The following is a 24,121-nucleotide window of genomic DNA, read 5'->3' on the forward strand; positions in this document are numbered from 1 at the left end:
TAATACTTTTATTTTAATTGTGAACTTTTCTCAATGTTCACTAATCCACTAGCTATTATCCTACATTAAAACTTCCAAGCTGGAAGGTTGTATATCATGTTTGTAAAAATTAAAATGAGTGTTAATAAATAATTGAAGTTCCCCATTAATATTCTTGTGTTTTTTACAATACGTACATTATTGGCTATATAGCAGTAGTATTTCGTGACAATTGCATTAGCTAATTCAATTAAAAACTAATTATTTATTTCCCAATTTATATTTAATTCCAATGTTAAAGTGTACTCCACTAAAAACTTGTGTAGTAGTAGAGCTCCCTCACGTGCAAAAATTTACAACTGAAATGTATGTGTTTTGTTGGCTTTATCCCTCGCGCGAGGGACTCCCAGACGGCGCCAGCTGGCGGAGCGCGTTGTGATTGGTTCACCCCCCACTCCCCGTTTGTTGTGTTCAGAATATCCCAGTGTTTCGGACTCCGTTCAGTCAGTCTTTTGGGTGGCACCGGATAGGATGTTAGCTCGAGATGTCATCTGAAAGAGGATACGGGATTCAACGTGTGCTCTGAAACCGTCTTCAGTACTAGAGTTGAAATTGTTGAAACACGTCTTCTGGTGTTTGTAACAGTTAAATAAGTGGTTTGAGTGAAGTGAAAAATTTGTTAAGTGTTTGTGGGTTATGATTTAAATTGTTATGAATATGGTGCCCCAGCAAGGCGACATTAGTCGTTCTGATAGCCCAACATCAAGCGGACTTCCCCTCTTCGGCAGTCAGCTGGTGGATAAAAATTCTTCAACCCCGTACTCAGATGCGACTCAGGTAAGAATTTTTTAAACTTTTTGTTTTTTCGATTTTTCTGAAATTCAATAAAAATTTCGGCTCTAGTAAATGTTTGCGTGGCAATTGACCTAAGTTTCAATGTAAGGTACGAATAGGCTAACATAATCAAATGGATTAATAAAATTTTTTTACAGTAAAAATGTTAACTGCCACAAATAAGTAGCCTATGTTATCACAAGTTGAGTAATGAGAATTGTGGATTGAAAGTCAGATGAAAATTAACATCAACAGTGAAATATTATGAGTCCAAAATATTTTTTACTTTATAAATAAAAAATTTTCTTGAAAATCTTTTACACAATTCTAGATCCGTACAGTTAAACTAACTTAATATTATAGCTAATTATTAAATTTGGATTTTCCAAAATATGTTTGATTTTAAGTTGTTTTATATTATAAATGTTTTATTTAAGTTGGTCCAGCAGCAGAACCCCCATATAAAAACTAACTTGATTTATTTTTATTCGAAGTTGAATATGTACAAGTACCTAGGTTGGCGAATTTTTATGGGTAGGCTAACATAGAACTCAACGTTGCTGACATTAGATAATCCTAGTTCAGCATAGTTATATTTCAATAGAAAGTTTTCATATAAAAAGTAGGCTAAGTTAATTAATAATTATTATATTTTAGTCACCACGATTTACAACATTGTTATAATTAATTTAAATCTGATATTTAAATGAATAAACTGTTTGTAGGCACTAAAACTGTAAACTATAGCTGGTGTTTCATAGAAAAGGAGAATTTAAGTGGCGATATGTCAAGGCATGGGAGCCTACACCAGGCAATGAAGCTGTGCGGTAGAGTCTATCCCCTTTAAACAAGCTAACATTTCTCTTTCTGTTTTGTTTATCTTTGAAATAATTGCTTTCTATCCCAATTTGTATGAAATATTCCAAACGTACGTACGTCACGGAATATTTAATATGTGTAACATTATATCAGTAGTTGTAAACTAATAAAAATTTCGATTTAGATGTTAAAAATGAATAGATCTGCGGCATAAGCGCTTCAAAGTGCTATTTTATTTACTTCAATATCAAATTTATTACTGATAATAATAGTTTTTTTGAAAATATTAGTTCAAAAAATTATTTATTAATAATAGGTTACTGGCAATAGTTTATAAATAACCTAGCCTATAATTTATCTACAAAAATAGGCAGCCTATGACTTTTGAGATATAGAATCCATAATTATCTCAACTTAACTGTTAAACATCCAGATATATCTGTGTATTCCAAATTTAGCCAAGTCGATTTAGGAATTAACTGTTAACAAAAGTCAGAGTTAAATAGCCTACATCAAACATAATACGTCAAGTATTAGAAATTTATTTATCATTTACTCTAATCTTATTCAGGCGTGCAGTCAATTTTAACTTAGGCTATTACGACTTTCTTCAGATAATATACTTAAACAGCTAGCACTCAGAATTGTGATATATTTGTATGATATCCCAAGTAGTATCTTGAGTGTACGTACTGCAAATTATGGGATTTTTTAAAACTACGTACCATTAAAAATTTTCAGACTAAGGTCAAAAATTTAATCTTAGTTACGATCATCCGTACACCATAGTTATTTTCTTAAATCATTTTCATACGCAGGATGAATTGTTCTCATTATGTCATACTAAGTAAGATTAATTTAATTTGCTCTGAAAATCTATCAATCTTTTACTGGTAAATTCAGCTGAAAATTGTACCCTTAAATTATTTATTTAAAAGTTTTGCCAATCCCAATCCTTTAGTAAAATGTCCAAGTAGAGAAGAATTAAGTTATGCAAAATGTTTTTAAGATGAAAGTGTAATATTTCCCAAGTATTGTATTTTTGTACTATATGTAGATATTTTACAGTTGGAATTGAATCTTATTTGATAAACCATATTAAATTCACCTCTTCTATTTTATATAACATAAAGTTACATTTACTAGGTCAAAAACAGGCTTGTCAATTACTGCGATATTGTAGAAAAGTTTTGTTCTCAAGAAACTGCAGAACAAACTGATATCGTGTGGAAGCTGAAAAAATTTAGCAAAATAAAAAATACTATTTAAAACTAAAGGTGAATGAATTCGATAGCCTATGTTGAGTTTGCAAAGTTACAGTATTAGGCTACACTTGTGTATTAAAATTCTTATTCTTTATTTCGCCAAAATTTGTTCCAATTTTCCATTTTTTTTAACGAATTACTTTTAATAATTATACGAAAACATTATTCATTCCACTATTGAATTCTGTAAAATTAAACCTGGCTAAATTTTATCGAAATCATTTAAATTCTATATAAGTACATGTGGTATTGTCCTCATACTAAATGCGTGTACATACTTTTCTAACCTTCATATTAATAAGTTATTAACATAATCAATCAATCAATCAATTGTGGTAGTGTCATATTTGATAAATAACAGTTAAATGTCGTGCATTGACTTATACTTCTAAGGAAGTTGTATTTTCATTTGTAAGTAATACTGGTGTGTGAGATTATGTAGATTTATGTGTTGGCCTAGAATTTGTTCGTAAACATTTTTCAAATTCCAATTTCAAGCGTTCTAAGTTCCTATGTTATGCAGTTAAATTTAATCGTATTTTCCTCTTTAGAGTAAAATGTTTAAATCTTACTCTATTGGTATATCTTTTTATACTTTTTTGATGGAAATTCATTAGTCTGGGACTTATATAGAATAGGTTTGTAGAGGTATCTTTGGCATTATAACGAAAAAGTGTAGCCTACACCTGGATTAGAGAGATAATGCACATTTTTGCGTTGTCAATGTTATAACAAATTAACGTAAATAATTTGAGATTTAATATTTAAACCTCTGTTGTAAGCATGATTCGTTTTATCATATTATTTAATCATGTCAAAGGTTTGCTAGGCGTTCGACATAATTGTTCTCGAGGTACGGATTACAATTTTTGATAAATTTAGAGTGATCTACTCCTATTTAATAAAATAAAAATCTGGTTCATTACGAGTTCTTAATCGGGTTGTTTTTAATTTGCGGGAATTACATTTTTATAATTTGACGTCACTGTAGTAAAACGGACTTTGATAATCGTGTTTTGTTGTACGTAACTAACTTAAGTTAGTTTTGTAAGAATCGGCACTAAATAAGAGATTTGCTTAACTGCTGTCTGTATCAATAAATACTGGCATATCATAGAAATACAATACTTACATAGATTACTTAGAGTATCTCCTTCTTGTACTGTAGGCAAGACTTTAAGGTCAGAAATGTAACCCTTTTTTGTCTGCCCTGAATGATTATAATGGTTTGCATGGAGAAGAATTATACAGATACGCCCTCCATTATAATAATAAGTATCTTCCCAACGCTACTAGTAATTCAACAGCACGATTTAATAGGCGTAGCTTTTTTCACATTGTACTAAATGTGTTGCTGCCTTCGAAAAGGATGTTCTTTTAAATAACATTAAAATATTTAGAAGTAATTATTTTAAATAATTGATTACTTTTTTAATACGGTAAAATTATTTACGAATTAAAAGGTAAATCAGTTTCTCCCTATTAACGTTTCCATATTAATTGACCGCCTCTGCCCAGCGACAATTATGGATTCATGAAACTCGACTCTTGGCTTCCCTTCGAAAGAGGCTTTCCGAGCCAAGAGGGGAAGCTACCCCTCTGCACCTCGCTGGCTTTATCGTTATTGTATCGTATTTAAGAGGCGCCTTTAAGAATCTTTTTCAAGTCTTCTCTTCTGGGGAATTGGTAGTAAAACGAGGTAACGTAATTTAAGATTTCGTCCCTTCATTAGAGTTACCGAAGGAAAAGATGATTCCGATGTTATATAAATGTAAATTGTGTAAAAAGTAACGTGCTGTAATATTGAAACATTAAAGGCAAGAGCGTTACACCTGTGTCAGGTTTACTGCACTCCGCTAGAGCAAGTCTGTGTAAATTGTGTAAAAAGTAACGTGCTGTAATATTGAAACATTAAAGGCAAGAGCGTTACACCTGTGTCAGGTTTACTGCACTCCGCTAGAGCAAGTCTGTGTAAATTGTGTAAAAAGTAACGTGCTGTAATATTGAAACATTAAAGGCAAGAGCGTTACACCTGTGTCAGGTTTACTGCACTCCGCTAGAGCAAGTCTGTGTAAATTGTGTAAAAAGTAACGTGCTGTAATATTGAAACATTAAAGGCGAGAGCGTTACACCTGTGTCAGGTTTACTGCACTTCGCTAGAGCAAGTCTGTGTAAATTGTGTAAAAAGTAACGTGCTGTAATATTGAAACATTAAAGGCAAGAGCGTTTACACCTGTGTCAGGTTTACTGCACTTCGCTAGAGCAAGTCTGTGTAAATTGTGTAAAAAGTAACGTGCTGTAATATTGAAACATTAAAGGCAAGAGCGTTACACCTGTGTCAGGTTTACTGCACTCCGCTAGAGCAAGTCTGTGTAAATTGTGTAAAAAGTAACGTGCTGTAATATTGAAACATTAAAGGCAAGAGTTACAGTCAGGTTTACTGCACTCCGCTAGAGCAAGAGTAACTGTAATATTGAAACATTAAAGGCAAGAGCGTTACACCTGTGTCAGGTTTACTGCACTCCGCTAGAGCAAGTCTGTCTGCAGTAAAGTTTTTACCGCTCTATTTTCAAGACAGCACGTTTCGCAAATTACTTGTAGTAACGGTTTCTGGTATTGTTGCTGACGCCTCCAACGGCGTTTTACTTTCGGCGTGTTGTGTCTTCCCTTGCTCTTTATTTTCAATTTTAGCGTTCCGTAATATGTACGGACATTATTAGCGCCCTGTTAACGAATCATTGTTGTTCAGAAAGTGTAATAACACTACGACTTTTTTTAGTACGGTGTACTATGTAAAGCGAAATGAGCAAATTTTAAGAACGAAATCATTTCCGTTACGTAATTATAATTTATATTTCGATTAACTCATATCAATACGTATAGTAAGTGTAATACCTTGATAAAATAATGTAATATATAGTAGCGGTTAATTATTTTTTAAAGTTCATATTTAATTGTTGAATGTTATACAAGTGGAATAGTTTATTTTATTATCACTCCCGAATGCAGAATTGTTTTAAATAGTGAGCAAAACTTACGGACAAATTAATTTCCGTTACGTGTGTAATACGCGAATAAAAAATAATGTTTCAAAAAATGTAATAAATAGTAGTGGTTGATTATTTTTCTAAATTCATATTTAAATGTAAAATGTATAAAAGTGCAAATGTTTATATTATCACTTACCGGATGCAGAATTGTTTTTTAAATAGTGAAACATGTTATTTGTTGTACCGCTTGTGTTTGTTTTGCATGACATTGTACATTTTAGACTAGCACAGTGTCCTCTAAAATGCATGCATTAGCTTATTTTCGAACATTTCAACGTTTTAAAGTGGAAAAATAATCTGTTGATGAGAATAAATGGAGACTTGAGTAATTATATGCACAGATGGTACGTGAACACATCACTATGAGAAGAGATGGTGTAAGTCGAGAAAGTGTAAATTGGGATCGGTTACCGTCATCGTTTGCTCGGCGTAATCAACTCGAGAGTTGTTCAGATATCGTTTGTTGACTGTTAAGGCCGAGGCGACTTGTAAACGTGATGCCCAACAGGCACTTGTGGCTTATTTTAGCTGATAAAGTAAGTACGATTAGAGATGTTATGGTGACCTTGAGCCGTGAGATATGGGCTTGCATAACCGCCACGCCACTCATCTCTGGTAGACTGCATGGCAACAGTGGCGCGTGGCTACTCTCTGGCAACTCTCTCTCTCTCTCGGACTTTGCCTCGCCTACGGAGCACTGGTGGGATTTTTGGGGATTTACGATGATTTATTTACTTAAATTGTCTTCCTATTGACTTTAACTATATAGTGACTTTTCTAAATTGTTTAAATCGTATACATAATGAGCACTGAACTAACAACAATTCAGATGAACTAACGACTATATTTTGAGATATTATTTTTTTCCTTGATTAAGTATTCGAATTACAATTTCTCGTTACATTTCGTCAGTAATAACAAAACATTTCCAAAACTAATTTCAAATTTCTCTGCCGCAGTTCCTATAAATTATTCTACGACAAGGAAACTTACTTACACCATCCTTAATATATTTATTTCAAGGATCGCAATAAATGTTTTTAGTGTCGACTAATTACCTTGCAACCGTCACTGACTAGATGAACATCGCTATGCACTTGCAAAGTATTTTTAATTCCGTCAGGAAATAATGTTTTAATTAAATTTTTGTAATTCGCCGAATACGAGACCGGAAAGGCCTCTGGTTCTCAGAAGCGCCAGAACACAATATTCCTTGGATATAAATATCTTTTCCGAGAATTGTATTTTTCTGTCGAGATAAGCTTTTATTGTACCAATTTAAACAACAATTAGGATATTAAGAGTATCTTTGGAAATTTAGTAAAAATAATGTTAAAATCTTGAATATAATAATAATTCATCTAGTAGGCTATATTGATCTATATTTATGGTACTGATAAGTGAGATAAGTTAAATTCAATTTCATTGTAATTATCAGAGTCCAGAAAAGTAATACGGTAGTATTTACGATCGATGAAACACTCCAAAGAACCTAGGGGCGGTTAAGAATTTTCTACATTTCTCCCCCCCCCCATTTTATACATCTCATTACAATATTTGAATTGTTTGAACCAGTTATATTTTTGTTTAACAGTTAATACATTTCAATGATAACTTTCAATAAATATTAAATGTTTGTAGTAGCCTAAACATCCGAAATCTGACGTAAGTGGCCTCTACGTGATCGCTCCAAACACGTTCTGCACATAAATTACGTACGCAACGCACACACACAGCCCAATTTTACCCCTACCAGACTCCAGCTATTTTGGAAATTTGTTACCCTTTAAATAAAGACAGCCGCGCCCCGCTTGCTCTGCATGTTAAATATCGCAGGGTTCCTTTTTTTATGTTATTGTTCGTTCTGTCCAACCAAGCGCGCGGAAGTTCTTCTTGGCGTGTGATTTATACGTTTTGTGTCCCAAATAATATACTCAAGCTTATTAACAGAGTTTAATTTTTACTCTATCACGATAGTTATGAAACTAAATGTAGCGGTTTATTTGGTACATATGTTCACTGAAGTCCAAATGGCCCAGACGAAATCAAGTGGAATTATTATTGTAGATATTACCATCTCAACTTTTGTAACGAATCCAGTTCGAATTAATTTTTTTAATTAGTGCCAAACGCGAGGTTCTCTGAGGAATGGAAAGTGTCTGCGCTTACAGAGGGGTCATATTCCTACAACTTAAGATCATTCTATTGACATTTGATTACGTAGCACACACACCTCTATACGGTCCAGCATGGTGAAATTTCGCGTAACCCAGTGTGTTGGGTGTTTTTTCCAAACCAGTGTTTGGTAGTAACAAAAATCATGCAAGTCAATCATCGACAAGCGAAGTTATCGTCGCCAGGAACTGATACCCAATCTGTCAGGCTATCTTTGTGAGCCACGTGTTATTATCGATTAGCACATATCGTGCGAGCGAGGCCTGGCGTGGAAATGTACCAGCTGAGTACCCATCTGGTCACGTGGCCCATGAATGCCTTACCTTTGGAATTTGCAGATGATTCACACAGTAGCTATCTGGCTCGTTTGTTCAAATTTGTTAAATTATAACAATTTGACGCGTTTCGCTTATCAGCGGTATTGCGTTATAAGTTCCTTCTGTTAAGTCTGTACACATTCCTAAATTGCTGTGGTGTGATTTACATAAGGACCCTTCTGTGGGTCTAGGAAGGATCACGGGATTCTCACGTTTAGGTATCGTGATTGACCACTTTCAGGACACGACTTTTCAATTAATGCCCAAAGCTTGTTAAGTTTAATCGTTTGTTTTCTGTCAACTTCATTGTTGTTCGGTGATACTTGGTAACATTCTAGTAAGTACTGATAGAGCTCATCGTTAATAGCTCAGACTAGATACGCGCGGTTAATGGTATATGGCGCATTGGAAATTATTCCCTCATACATTGTGTGCGTACATGCGAATGTTATTGTGTTATCATTTCGTAGCATTTTAAATTTTGTTGACATTAGAAAGTAATTAAAACCAACGTTGCAAAAGAGTAATTTTTAATAAGCGTCAGTGTTTTTGCAATATATTCTGTAATGAATTAATTAATTTAATTAATTTTGTTATGTAATTTATAGAGAGGACTTTTTTCTTATTTTTCTTACTTATTTTAGCCACACATTTTCTCCGAAAATGCATACAAAACAAATGTGTATGAATGTAAATTTTCGTAATCTTGGATTATAAATTATAACGGACTAAAGACACTTCTTGTCGCAGTTACGCATGCCACACTGGAGCAAGCCTGTCGCTACACTCTAGATATCAGTGCTGGACATTGTATGACAAAATCTTTCTACCAACCTGAGCCATGCGAGTTCTGCTGTCGGACTGGGTGGGTTCACTAGTCCGACAGCAATCGACAAAATCTTTCTACCAACCTGAGCCATGCGAGTTCTGCTGTCGGACTGGGTGGGTTCACTAGTCCGACAGCAATCGACAAAATCTTTCTACCAACCTGAGCCATGCGAGTTCTGCTGTCGGACTGGGTGGGTTCACTAGTCCGACAGCAATCGACAAAATCTTTCTACCAACCTGAGCCATGCGAGTTCTGCTGTCGGACTGGGTGGATTCACCAGTGGACCTGTCACAATTGTCATAAGAAATCTTGCATCACTGTTATATGTTCTTCAGAATCCTGTATAGAATTGAATGTTATAGATCGCAGTCATCACTTGCGAAAGTCTTCCAGTAAAAAGGTATCGTGTCCACTTGAGGTTCGGGAATGTTCTGCCGTAATAAACACTGAGATAGTGATCATAAGTTGTAAAATACTTTAAAAATGTCGAACCAACACATGCTGTCACATTTCAAATGGATTGCAACCAGCAAAGTCTAAATCGTTGTCCTTTTTTCATACCATTTCAATTGACTTTGAATTTACAATGTTTGGAAGATTTACAGTACTCTAAGATATTGTTTGACCTGGAATAGTAAACTATTGTTGAAATTTTAATTAATAATGTAATTCAATCATTTATGAGTTGAATTATCAGAAAGAGTGACACGTTATCATTTGCGGGATTTACTGTACTGTATATTCCCAGCTGTTGGTGAATACGAGGAAGTTCTCGAAGTTCCCTTGCGTGGGGCCTCGCTCCGATCTGACACTTTCCTCAGTCTCTGACATGGCTGTCATTGACTCCGGTCGTTGTCTTGGTAATTGCCGTCTTTCGCTCCCTTCTAGTCGGCCTATCTCCAATGCCACCGCAGATGATTCATGGCGAGGGACTAAAATTATTAGGAGGCGCAAACTAGATGAAATATGAGCATTTTGTTTTTTTTTTCTCTTAGAACATGAAGCTTCGAATTGCATCTAGTCCTATCAGGACGTCTGTGCTGCTTCCGGATTGACGGGGTATTCTGGATGGGTAAGGTTGTGGGTAGGGGCCTCCTTCTGTCGAGATTCACGAGGAAGAATTTACGGCATTACTCTCAAGTCATATCTCCTTGGAACAAGGGGCAGCCAGCTCTGAACCCAGCCTCTTCAGTCAAGAGCAGGCAGGCGTGGCACATCCTTATGTGTAGGATTGCAAGAAGCTTTGACGAGTTCGGAACTAACAGTCATCTCCCACAGTAGACTAGACCTACAGAATTTCCTTACATCCCCGAATCTCGAGATTTGCGGTTAGTGATGTGTAGGAGCATTGTCTTGGAACTCAGTTCTATTGTAAGAACCCGACTGTAAGAATATTAATAGAAATAACTATAGTCGTAACCTACTCTTAAATAGGTCAGAGAAAAAAAAATCCAGTTTAAAATATATTTTAAATTACCGCAAAAATATGTTTATAGATTTTCATATTTTGATATAATTATGAATCGTGAGCACCTAACGGTAATGTACGTAAGTTTATCACACGTTTGTTTGATTAACTGCAATTAATTGAGGAGTGGACATATCTACACATATAACATCATAACTTGAAGGTCCAGGAAAAATGAAGAAATTGGTGTAAAGTAAATTCGTTGTACTGATTTATTTTAATTCAGGTGAATAATGTCTGCAAATGATTTCGATTTGAATGATACGTCTGTTTATAGGATCGCCAAATTATTGGACGTGTTCCTTATGAAATAATATTCATTAGTGATCAAAAAAGAGAAAAAAAAACAATTTCCAAACGAATTCTTGCTAACAAAATGCCTGTACATGAAACGTTGAAAGTAACAACTGAAAGGCAATAAGTTTAGTCAGTGACGGATTTACGTTGTCTGTATACAGTCAGAAGGAGTCTGGCTCTCACCAGTCCGGTAGGCTGTAGCCATAACTAAGGGAGAAAATATTGACGCAATATCAATCCAGAAGCGTTTTTCAGATCGAGCTGGCGCAGCGTATCTTTTTAAGCCGGTTGATTGTGCCCTTTCCGCCAGGGGGACGTAAATATCAAAAGTTGCAAATCGGCCCTTGTGATTCCAGACCCCATTTTGTTATCTGCTACACTCTGGGGTAGGAGTCTGAAATGTTTATGACTGTGCTCTCTGCCCGCTCTGCCAGCGCTGTGTTCAGGATTTAACTATTCCCCCAGGCTTAACGTTCGGCAAGCTTTAATTGGTAACGTAAAAAGAATTGCGTGTCATATTGTTCTTTAATTGTTTGTATTTACAGGATTAACTGAAGGATTACGTAAGTAGGCTTTACACGTTTGTCTTGGTTTAATAAAGAGTTTCAATATAATTTTTGGCCTAATTGTTTGTTATAACATTATTTTTTTTAAATATAAATATAGCTTACTTTAAGCATTTTTATTTATATGCCTAAACTTTAATTACAGTTTTTCTCTTTCTGAAAAAAATTTAATTAAATAACTTATTTTGAGAAGTCACCTTGTTGGAAAATATAAAGCACGACATTGAACATACTGTGGAGCATTCGCCACTTTGAGTTATAAGAATAGAAGTTGTGAAGTATCCTTGCGGAACTCCATCTTTCAGATAGTGTCGCCTTAATTAATGGTGAGCGCGGGTGTAAACAGTAGGACTATCTGCTACTGTGGCGTAGTCCTGGGACAGGTAGATTAACCGACTCACTCCCCGTTTATCACCTTCTCCCTTCTCGCTTCAACGCCGGCCGTTACCGGTCTTATCTAATTTGATTGCTTGAGATCCGCACTAATGACCGAGACAACTAATGGGTTCTAGCTGCCGAGGGCGTCACGTGCGTAATGATAACAGCGGGCTTAAACGTCATGCATGAGCTTGTTGAAGGTCATGCATGAGTTTGTGCTGTCTGACCACCGAGTCAAGACCGGAAATACGTAGCTGGACGAAAGAAATAATGTGTACTGTTTACGGCTAAATATGAAATTGTAGTATAATTTGCAGTAATCATAGACAGGCATTTAAAAGGTGAATTATTTGATTTATGGAAACCAAAAACCCTGATCTACCTTCTTAGATCAGTTTCAACTCGAACAATAGGTCTAGGGGCTACAGAAGCCTATTCTGCAAGTAGGTTATAATACTTATATCTCGCCGTCGTACGATATGGATAATATGGAAATAATCGTGCTGGAACACTTCCGATACTATTTGTATTCCGTACATTAATCCAAAATATAAATGCTATTTGTTAATATTTGGTCAGCTGTGTTTCAAATTTTTGCCACGTTTTTAGAAATCGCGTCAAGAAGTCTACAGGTCGATAGTTTTATATCATATTTCTGCGCCAGTAAAACTTTTTTTATTATTTGATACGGTAATCCCCGAATATTTAAATACCACAAGGTCTACTAGTTGACCGTCCCGATCAACTCAAGGACGTGGACGCACTCACGTGTGCCTGCCCTCGCGTGTTGTCTGAAGGTTTGCCTGTCTGTCTTCTTGTCTGAATTACAAGATGTAAGGAATTAGATAGTCTAAAATATACCGACCATGGTCACATGTTGATTTAATTCTCAGATTGGTTTAGAATTGGCATGTGCTGATGGATGAGTTTCGTGTTGTTAATTATATTGTTGTAGGTGTCCTTAAAATGATTCCTCAATTAATTATCGTTGATAAATTAAATTTTAATTCTGTCACATATTTGGGTTTTACAATTATTATTATATTTTACGAGAGGGTGTATTTTAGTGGTTAGGAAAAATGTTAACTTTATTTCCAGTTAAGCAACAAAGATAAGATAAATTGACTTTATACCCAACAGTAATAATACTCGCCCGTATAATATATTTCTGTATTAATGTTTCAAACGACTTCGTACCAAACGGAATACATTTAAATGTAAAAACCCGAATTGTAAATGTTAAATGTAAAAACTGCTGCGAATATCGCTGTTGTTAGCTGGCGACAACTAAACAGCTGATCGTGCCATAAAACAGGCGTTGTCAAGGACGCCTTACCTAACCTTGCCAGTTCGGGCGGCGAGCTTTTTAAGGTGACAGGAATAAGCCCATGCCGGTGATTGGTTTGTTGTCAGCTATTTATGCACTCGACGTTTTTACGTAACTACGCTAACGCCATTATTTGTCTCTGCTGTAATATATTTAACATTGTTGCGAACTGCATGTGATTATTTTTAATTGGTTATTCTATTTCACAGACTATACTCGTGTATCTTGTTGGGGGTTAAATGTGTCGTCATCAGAAACGTGCATCCTTTTTAGACCTATTAAAAGATTCATTTCACTCCAATAATGACCCTCTGTTTTAATATTGGGTATATTTTACACATATTTCATATTTAGTTACTAGGGCATTGTAGCTAAACATTCAGTAGGCTATGTATTGTATGAATTATTATTTTATTTTTTTCTGATGCAAATACACTTTTTCCCTAAGGGATCCTTGTATTGATATGGTAATATATATATATATATATATATATATATATATATATATATATTGATTTAGTATATTAAGTAATTCTATGAAAATTCCAATAGTAAAAAAAAATTATGTGTTAAAATATAGATCCTGGAAGCCGTGAAGGTTTGTTCATTACTCCTTGAATGTTTCTCCAGAACAAGCCATCGTTAGGCACGACAATACTCCAGCTAGGATGTTGTCTTTTTTTGGGGGGGAGGGGGAGGAAATTACTCATAACGTCGCCTTCATTACAGTTTAGAACCCCCATGAATAGAAATCGTCGGCCGTTATGCATTCGGGTCAGGTTTTCTGCCGTATTTTGTTTTATGTTAATTGTCGTCAACACAATGGCCTCTTATTACTGAACTGGCTCGGTCCAGTCGTAAAAATATCGTTCGTTTGTGTTCTGTCCCGTTGCTATTAGTCTTTTCCCCCTTTCCAACCACCGCTCCCCCCCATCTGTAGATTATTATATTCCAAGGTTTTAGCCCTTCATTGATTTTACGCTAATTTTATCGGGACCTTTTAGCGAGTTTCTGTGGGTTAGTACATGGTAAAATTTTTGCTGGAAACTTCATTAATGCATTGACTCAGAAAGTACATTTACCATCATTTAAGTAAAATCCTTACGGTTAGTGGGTAAGCAAGAAAAAAGTGACATTTCAACTATTATTATGTTTCCATCATAAATAGATCATGTAACTCCTATTTTAACCAATTTTGATTCTTTCGAAACGAACCTTGATTTCTCGTACCTGTAATGAATATTGTCGGAACCATCCGATTGGTGCTTGTGAATTTGTGAATCAAGAGTTTCACTCGCCGAGCTGTGGGTCGGGGTGGCTGGTCTTCGGTTAAAGACAGGGTTAAAAGCAGTATTTAGGCTTAAAACCGAGTGGTGACGGAACCGGTTGTTTGTCGCAGTTCGAGTGACGAGGCGCCGTCAACCGCTAATCGCTTACGGAAATTCAAATCATCATCGCCGGACAGCTACTGTAATTTGGCCGAGATCGGTTCATCAACCGAGCCGGTAGCCAATCTCCTCCGTTTCCTGTCCCCGCATGCCTCGTACCCCGTGTGCCGTTTCCACCGTAATACGTATCCCTTATGCAAATCCGGCATTTCTGCCCGGTCGAGTCATGAGCGGTGAGGTCGACATTCGAATGAATCTGTAATTCTTATCGGGGAAATTATTGGCTCTCACATCGTATTAAAGGTTAGGTCTTCCGGCCACCACGCCGCTTTCTAGAAAAACTGGATTCAACAGGTCGCGAGTTCGATTTGTTCGGATTAGCGTTACCCACTTTTACTTAAAACTCGATTAACAGAATCGTTCAGATGAACTTGTTCACAAAATGAAATTTTATCCAATATTGTCACAACCCTTACTAATTGTACGGTAAAGTTTCACTAATTGACGTTGTATTCGCAGAACTCCGGACGTTTCGTCTGAATTTCCGTTGCCGCCCATTAAAAAAAATAATGAAACCGACCCGGCTTCTGTAGAGATGAGACACAATGCGGTGTACCACAGACAGTTCGCGGCCGCCACCACCACCCAAGGCGGGACCGAGCAGTCGACCAGAGATTAGAAGGCGTGGCTCCAGATAAATCCACGTTAAATAAATCCAGCGTTAGACGTTACACTAACCGTTCTTTTGAACCGCTCCTCATTACTCCGCTGTGATGTTTCGTAGCAGCGCTCGCGGTCGAGCACCTCATTATTTTCATACTTTGCATTTTAATGTAAGCTCTCGGATGGAATGGTTAGTGAGCAATTGACATTGTAATTTCTCGTTCAGCAGTGAAGTGCTGTTGTTTTGTTGCGTCTGCTCGTTAAATCTTCGTTCTGTTTTCCGCGCCCAAAGGTTCGGTATACAAATTAAGCAGTACTTTATTGGGGGCGTTTTGTCGAATCTCAATTTGTATTTGGAAAATTGTGTATAAATCTTTTACACAGAAGTTGCCCTACGCCGATACCGGGTACTGCTACAGGTCTCGTAACACGCGTAGATATATGATGACATTCGCCCAGTTTTCGTCATGAAGCCGAGCAAGCACGAGCCTTGACATTTGTAAGAACATTTGGCTGCTGCACGCCGCCGCTACCTCTCCGCTGACATTCTCTAATGTCCTCAGATAAATTGCGACCATTGCCTATTGTGTAATGCCGCTGATATTTCACCAGGATTTGTCAATTGTGTGGAATTACTTTGACTTTCTGTTGAATTAGCCGGCCTCTAGCGCTAACGCTCGACGGTGTAATGAGGTCGAATAGTGCGCTGCATTTGACAATGAGGACTGATCAAAGTGAAGTGTTCGACCGAAAGATCCATCAGGCGTTGAGCAGCTTCCCGAAGTGGAAATTGGCCTGTAAATGTCCATTACACTTGTGTAACCGCAAGCTGGGATGTGTTTCCGTCGCCACAGCATAAGGAATTAAAATACTTAATTGATAAAAATCTGCCTATTTCTTCTGAAGGAATGACGATAGAAACGTATCATTGCAACATGCAGATATTTATCTGAAAGTATTTCCCACAGTTCCAGTGTGTGGCGGCAGTGCACAATCGTACAGTTAGATGTACTGTGCCACCTGTCACGGGAAATGACAAACCCTTGTCTCGCCGTTTTACGATATTCCCTGTACATAACGGCAGATCGGGGGGCGGTTGTAACGGCTAAGCCATCTGTCGCAAACGACGTAATGCCATATTGTGCAGTTTAATTGTCTGATTCGGAACGGAGCTTAGTATAGCGTGAGATCTCTCGTAGATTCTACGTTGGCTTTTCGTTATCAGACATATGGTGCTATCGTGAACTTCCGCCCACAGGTTGGTATTGCTTCGTGTTCTTGTCACGATGGCGCCTTACTAATTAGTCGAGTTATAATTTGTTTCTCTGCCTAAGTAAATAATTAATGTGACATTGAGATAACATAGATGAAAATTTAGTAAATATTATGTAAAATCTATGTATTCAAAATTTAATTCAGGATATCATCTTGGTTCTGTTTATTAAACTATTGGGAACGCGTGGTTACAATGGTGTAAGTACAAATAATCGAACTCCCGGTAATCAGACGAGTTGTTAGTGTTTTCATTAATCAGAACTTCCTGTACAACTGACAGTGCCATATCTGTAACCGAGACTATTAGACTATTGGAAAGGAAGGAAGGTAAGAGGTATGTACCTGTTGCCTATCTTATCGGCCTCTCGCTGTCAGAATAGATAAGGATGCAACACCGTTGGAACCCTAATTGCAGCAGGTGGCGGTAGGTTACGCCGGGCGGAAATTACCGTGGAGGAAGTAGTTGCAGTGGCGTGCACACGGAGCGCTGTTGTTGCTTAACCCCTGATCACGGAATCGCTTATCAGATCCCCCTTCCCTCGGTTGGCTACTTTATTGCTTTCTTATTAGCCCGACATGTCGCTCGCGCTAGCTCTGTAGCTTTGCGTGGCGAGCTAACCCCCTAGACGTGCATCTTGATTTCATTTCTCAATCTGACATTAGGGTGATAACGCCTCGCCGATTACAGGACTCGACCCTGCAACAACGGTAATGTCCGGGTGTTTTGCCTCGATTGCGTTTGGTTACATCTTTATTACCCCTTCGCTCTTCCATTAGAGGCTTCGCGGGGGTAGTTTTAAATATTATAACCCCATACAATTGCGAGGGTAACAGATTTTAATCACGCGTTTGACATTTAATTGAAAAAAATATCTCTTCAATAAAAGTGACATCGATAAACTGTATTGGTTTTGTGACCAATTGAGATCCATCTCGTTACGTGTTGAACCCGTAAATTTACCGCTTTTACTTCGTTACGGTAACATATCCCTCGGGTAAGCAAGGCACCTTAGAAAGTACCACTTTTACACGGCCGTAAAATTAACGCGGCTTGTAACCCGACTGTTTCATTGGCGCTGTAAATATGTAAGTCCCTGGGATGGAGTTAGCGCCGGTTTAGTTCTGAGAGGGACATAACAGTCTCGTAAACGCATCTCTGAGGAGGTCGTGACGGGGCGGCAGTTTACCGCATTCCCGTAGTGCGTCAAAACCCAGCGGCCCTTGCCAAGATGTGAGTTTGAAGGTTTCTAGCTGCCAACGCTGGGATGCGGTTATTTATACAATGTTTATTATAAGCACTTGGGATTTCCGAGCGTGCCAGCCTCTTCTTCGTCGAGCCCTGTCAAAACAAGGATTCCTGTCCGCGTAGCCGTTCCCCGAACACAGTATGTAGTAACATCATTTAAACTGATATGAACATACTAATCTGTCAGTGTAGATATCAATACACCCCACTGGACGAGTTTGCTATTGATCATTGATCACACAATGGGTACATAAACGGGTACATCACGTGAAGCTCCATTACACTGAAACATTGTGAGCTCTAGAAATAGCGACCGCGTTTGTTCCACTTTACAATATTTGCTAACGGGCTTACAGCTATAGTCGACGGAAGCGTGAGTCAGCATCACGCCATGCCTACACAGAGCTGTGAATCAGTGGGTCTTCGCTACACTCACTCCCCTGCCTCTCAGTGTCTCTCTGTCGAAGTCATAAAATTGAGAAACACAAGTAGATAAATGTACTTTGAAAAGTTCTTTTCACACGACCCATGATCATATCGGTGTACGCTGTGTGATTATTATGAGGTAACTTTTTATAAGTGTAGTTAAAAATGAGGCCTCACCAGATAGTCATATTTATTCACGCAATAGCCTATAAATCAAGTTATTATTTTTCATAAGATGTGATTCAGTCAAAAACTCACAACGGAGAGAAGGTTGGTTCATGTAAGAGTGAAAGTGGAGGAGGTGCTCTGTCAAGCGAAGGTCGTCAAGAACAACTTCTATTATAGTGTCGTAAGTTGTTGCACTCTTCTCTCCGATTATTGAACAAACCGTCCGTTCCTTCTCGAGATCTTTTGAACTTCAATCGCCGCCAACACGTCGGCAAGCTTCTAAATTGATCTTCCGCAAATAGGAGTTGATTCGCTTCTGGGAAGAAAATAAAAATGAAGCAACTTTGCTGCGCCAGTTATGGGAAAACACACAATAATCACGGTTGCGGCCGGACTGAGGCGTTGTAATCGGCCTGATCGTAAACCACTACCTCGGCCTTCAGTGGTTCTAAAATTCAATTAACGCTTTGTAACTGTACCGGTAACGGCACACGATTGACAAATCAAAATATGAATGCCGTGCCTCAGCCAATGCTGTATATACACGGCACTTGTGTAGAAGGTTGCGGACTAGGAGAGCTGTAATTGCCGTACAACATGCCCTTACATTGTCGTAAAACTGGCATTAAACTTTCTTTATGGGCTTGCTTTCAGTACCCTGAAAAGTTCAAGATTAACTATTTCCTTATGTTGAAAGAATGACTTGTTACATTGTTTAAAAGCCCATCAAATGCTCCCACAAGGTCCTTGCTGAGTCGCGCTCGTTTTCATTTTACAAGCTCCACCCCAGAATATTCTTGGACTTACCCAATGGTTCTGCACTGCGGTAAATATGGATTTGTTTGTGAGAAGCAACACGGTTCATATTGTAAAATAATTGATTTTAATACACCTCAAAATACGCACGCATAATGAGCAATGATCTTAAGAGCAATGTATTTGCGATATCCATTACTATGTTACAAATAATTAAATATATGATCAGGTATGTGAACAGGCCGTGTTAAATTGGTTTCTACTAATAAGTAAGCACGGTTTTTATTTAAAAGTGGTAAAATCTCCCTATTGGTGTGCGCAAACAACTAGAATATGATGAAAGAGCATCCGTACTTTGTCGTTAGTACGTCGTAACTTGAAGTAGTACGAAGTGAAAACAACCTCTTCTCAGCGTTCGGGTAAACATACATCAACATCAAAGTATAATCGGCAATAAAGTTGTTTATTTAATGCACCGCTACTTCCCGGCTGCACTGCGGGGTTATATAAACCAGTGAGCTCGCGTATTTATAGTAGGGTGGCGTCAAATATGAGCAGTAATAGTGTTAATATATGCATAACGAGTTTTGGCAAGCCGTTTTTGCTCGGGTGAGGACTAACAAATGATCAACTTGGCCTTGTCGGGCTCGCTCAGCTGTCGGCCTTGACGCACCAGGAAGTTGACTTAACCCGCAGCCTTATTTCAAACAGCTGTTCAAAACCCACATACATAATCTAAACTTGTTATTTTAAACTAGCCTTCAATGATAGCGTCGCATGTCTTCGTTTTATTTATTACATTTTTATAAACTCAGTTTTCTTAAAATCACAGCAATATTATTACAGCGTGTTTTGTTTTGTTTCAGACAAAGAAGAACAATCCGAATCACATCAAACGGCCGATGAACGCCTTCATGGTGTGGTCTCAGATAGAGCGCCGCAAGATCTGCGAGATGCAACCCGACATGCACAACGCGGAGATCTCCAAGAGGCTGGGGAGGCGATGGAAGACGCTGTCAGAAGAGGAGAGGCAACCTTTTATCGAGGAAGCCGAGAGGTTAAGGCTCATGCACTTGCAGGAGTATCCCGACTACAAGTACAGACCAAGGAAGAAGACTGTCAAACCCGCTCCCAAGGTCTCACCGTCCAGGCCAAAGAAACAGAAGAAGTCTTCCCCCCACCATAGTCAACTAATTCTAGAGAGGAACGACTCCAATAACAATTCTCACGTAAACGAAGTCAAACCAAAACCCGACACTCTGATCAGGCGCAACGGTATCATCCAGACGAGCACACTGAGCCCGGTCAACCACAGTAAACTGAAAGTCCGCCTGACGATCGATCGTAAACTGAAGGACAGTATGCGACAAAGTCACGGCCGTCAGTTCACGAACTCACCTCCGACAGTCCACGCTAAAGTGCCATCGAGTCCGTCGTGCGACACCCCGGATTCCCCGGAGAGTGCGACATTCTACGACGAGGGATCGCTTCACTTGGAGGTCAAGAGGGAACCCGAGATGAGGAAAATCAAAGTCTTAGAGAGAAGAGTAATACCGCCGATGAAGACGGACTTCACAGAACTCACGTTAGGTCCCGTTATCACTATCAAGTCGGAACCGGACGACATGCAGCAGGACTTCCTGATCAAACCTGATTCCCACCTCTTGAAGCAGGAGTTGCTGATAAAGGAGGAGCCGATGGATTGCGATTCGGAGATGGCCGCTACCGGACATACAGGCGAGAATCCTAGCCTTGCCGACCTGGATTCCCTCACCGACCTTTTACAGATTCCTTCGGACTTCAAGGTGGATCTGGACACTCTTACCACGGACATCGATACCTTCGATACCACGAGCTCCAGTTCCGGCTCGCACTTTGAATTCTCCTGCACACCGGACGTATCCGACATTATCTGCGACATCGGTGTCAGTAATAACTGGGTAGAAACGACGTTTGCGGAATTTATCAACTGTTGAAGGTGCAATTTTTGTTCGGTGATAAAATGAACTTTTCTTGAATGTTGACTGATTCGTTAATTGTATCATTCTGTACTCGAGCTCATTGGATGGGATTTGTGTAACGACATTTTTAGGCCTTTGTTGTCTAGAATAGTTGAGATGTAACGTTTGTGTGACGACTAAAACATGTGAACTCGAGAGCAAATTAATGGTTTTTGTAGAATTATAAGCAACACCGAACTCACGGCAGCGACATTGTAAAATTTCAATTGAGAAGTTACTCTTAAAATGTAAAAATAGACCTAAGTTTAGTTTTAACGAAAACAGCTGTGTCCAATGTTCTGGTCCGAATTAAGTCCATGTTTTAGATACATGCCACAGATTTACTATAGGCACAGCTCGTCGGAGCATTGATCTCATGTCTTATTGTCTGGGCCTTACTTAACGATAGGCTCTCGCTTTACATTAGTCCTGTAGATTCAAATTCGTTAGTTTCTATGGTTGTTACATCAGTTTAAACGTGCTTTTTCATAATCTCGTGTCATAATCGAAATGTGCTATTTTGAAAATGAATATATTTTTAATGGATGTTAAAAGTAATTGGAATGTTTTTCTCCCTCCGTATTTCTGTACGGAAGTCATATTTTGGTGTGTTTTGATCACGCATTGAAGTTTTAGATTGTACACCTCGATGTAGCTTGTGTAATGTTACACACATTTTGTCCTAACACGAGTATTAACACCATGTTATCCAGTGATGTTCGGTTTATGCCATCCTATTCTGTTAAGGCCCAGGAATAATATATCAGGCTGTGATAACACATTTTCAGTAACCGACCAAGCATTTTCAAGGGCAGTCAAGATAGTTTCCAGCTTATGTCATTTTCAAGCAAGGGGGCATTTTAGTGTAATAATCATTAGGAATGTAGTAGTTTTATCGAACTTTGTGTTTGGGTATAACAGAATTCAAGTAAAATTTTGACTAGTTTGATTTTTGGGACCATATTGATTTGCTAAGAATAATGGTAACTTGTTTTTTTACTTATCCTTTTTGTACTGATAATGGTTTGCTTTAATGAAGAGTTCTTAATTTACTGTTTGTAAATACAAATGGTTTTTGTTTGTCTATAGTACTGTTAATACGTTTTGTAAAAATTGTTTATATTTATGCACATCAAAACTGTTCAGTATTATGGAGAATTGTTAAATAATTATCACAATTTAAACATATGATATCGTTTAGTTTTTTAAGTTTTCTACTTAAATTCTAATCACATTTCGATTGTATTTGCAAAAGCAAATATTTTTATATTTGTATCTCTAATGGACTTTACCTTATAAAAGTATTTATTCCATGTGCTTACTTGTGTAATAAATAGTTGATTCATTTAAGTGCCCCCTTTGGCTAATTATTCATGCCTAAAAATTACTTAGACTTAAGATTGTGTTTATTTGAATTGAATATAGTTTGTAGATTTTCTCAGGTATCTCCTGAATTTGATTAAACGTTTTCCATTTGGTAATATTTTGTCCTCAATTATATTATACTCTTGTTTGATTCACTACTCAGTTTGATGCTATCCTCAATCCCTTAAGCCTTGTATACCTTTTTACGCTTATTTGTTGATATGTATAGTGCTACTTTTTGTATTAATATACCCACAATTGTATACTTGCAACTTACCCTGGCGTTTGACTTAGCCTCAGTTCCGTGTCGTGGACACTACAAGTGGTTTTGCATCTTTGTACGTGTCACGTGGTAAAATTCAGAATTTTTTTTATTTTCACTCGTCTTCCAAAATTAGTTATTTGTGATATTCTTACCAAATATGTAATCAAATATGACCTTCTTTTCTAGAAATGTATGATTTAAAACTTGATGCCCAAACGTCCTTAGTGTTGCGAAGCCTAATAAACAACTGGTCAAATAGATCCTGAAAGGTTATTTTTGTATATACATATATTGAATGTACCGTCGATATGATATCAAGACTATGTCTTTGTTTTCAAGGATGGGGTGGGCCAACTTTTCAGAGATTACTACATGTGTCAGTAACTATGCCAATCCAACAATGTTACATAGAGGTTAATCGATTTCTCCTATCCTAGTGCAATATTGTGTAGCATACTCATCTCTTTAACCAACAAAATTACATGTTCATCGTCATTAACATTAACACAGTCGTACAAAGTAACTCACGTATTCGTAACGCATAGTAACAATTTAAATACTTATACATGTGTAGCTTAAAAGGTCAGTGTCAATTTAGAGATGTCTGCAAACCAAATGGAAGAGAAATTTCACTTCACCAGTACAATAAATTCATTCATACATTCGTCGGGTTTTTGTTCTTTTGTGTGTAGATTATCAGATTAATTTATCATCTCTCGTAATCACGCTGTATTTAAAAGTGCATTGTTGTCATTTTAGACGCTACTTTTATAATTTGACATAGTTGAATATTACCCTACGATATGAGCTGCGCTGAGGAGATGTGATACAGGCTGTTTTCTGTTTGGTTACGCTGTATCCACGCTTGCATAGACTTGAACTGTGCACCCCAGTCGCTTGTTGTCAGTACGTACCATACCGTATCTCCGAACCCCAACTCTTTCATCTGTACTTACTGTAGGCTAGTTCTGATGAGCCTGTGGTAGACACTGCCTTAATCTGGCCTCGACGCCGGCTTTTCGTTCGTTGCTTCTATCTAGTGTAGTTTTGTCGGATTAGCAATATTTTTGCACATAAATTGTAAAAACAAAGTTTATTTCTTGCTCGATCCTACTTATTTGTAAACGGCCCAATGTATCATATTCACTTTATAAATATATATATATAAATAGTTATATTATTGTAAGATTGTACATTTTGTATTGTAGTTTTGTTTATACCTTATAAAATATTATAATGGTGAATAAACCATGATTTTTTTTTAA

The 24,121-nt window shown here is 37.5% G+C and overlaps 1 protein-coding gene across 1 annotated transcript; it reads left to right on the forward strand.

Moving 5' to 3' along the window:
• The first annotated feature begins 468 nt into the window (after positions 1–468).
• Positions 469–24,121, forward strand: LOC124355518 (transcription factor Sox-11-like). The gene is made up of 2 exons (XM_046806679.1): positions 469–816; positions 20,093–24,121. Exons 1-2 carry the CDS (start codon positions 691–693, stop codon positions 21,200–21,202), a joined length of 1,236 nt encoding a protein of 411 aa, XP_046662635.1. The 5' UTR covers positions 469–690; the 3' UTR covers positions 21,203–24,121.

Source organism: Homalodisca vitripennis, chromosome 2 (assembly GCF_021130785.1).
Source record: "Homalodisca vitripennis isolate AUS2020 chromosome 2, UT_GWSS_2.1, whole genome shotgun sequence".
Classification (NCBI taxonomy): Eukaryota; Metazoa; Arthropoda; class Insecta; order Hemiptera; family Cicadellidae; genus Homalodisca; species Homalodisca vitripennis.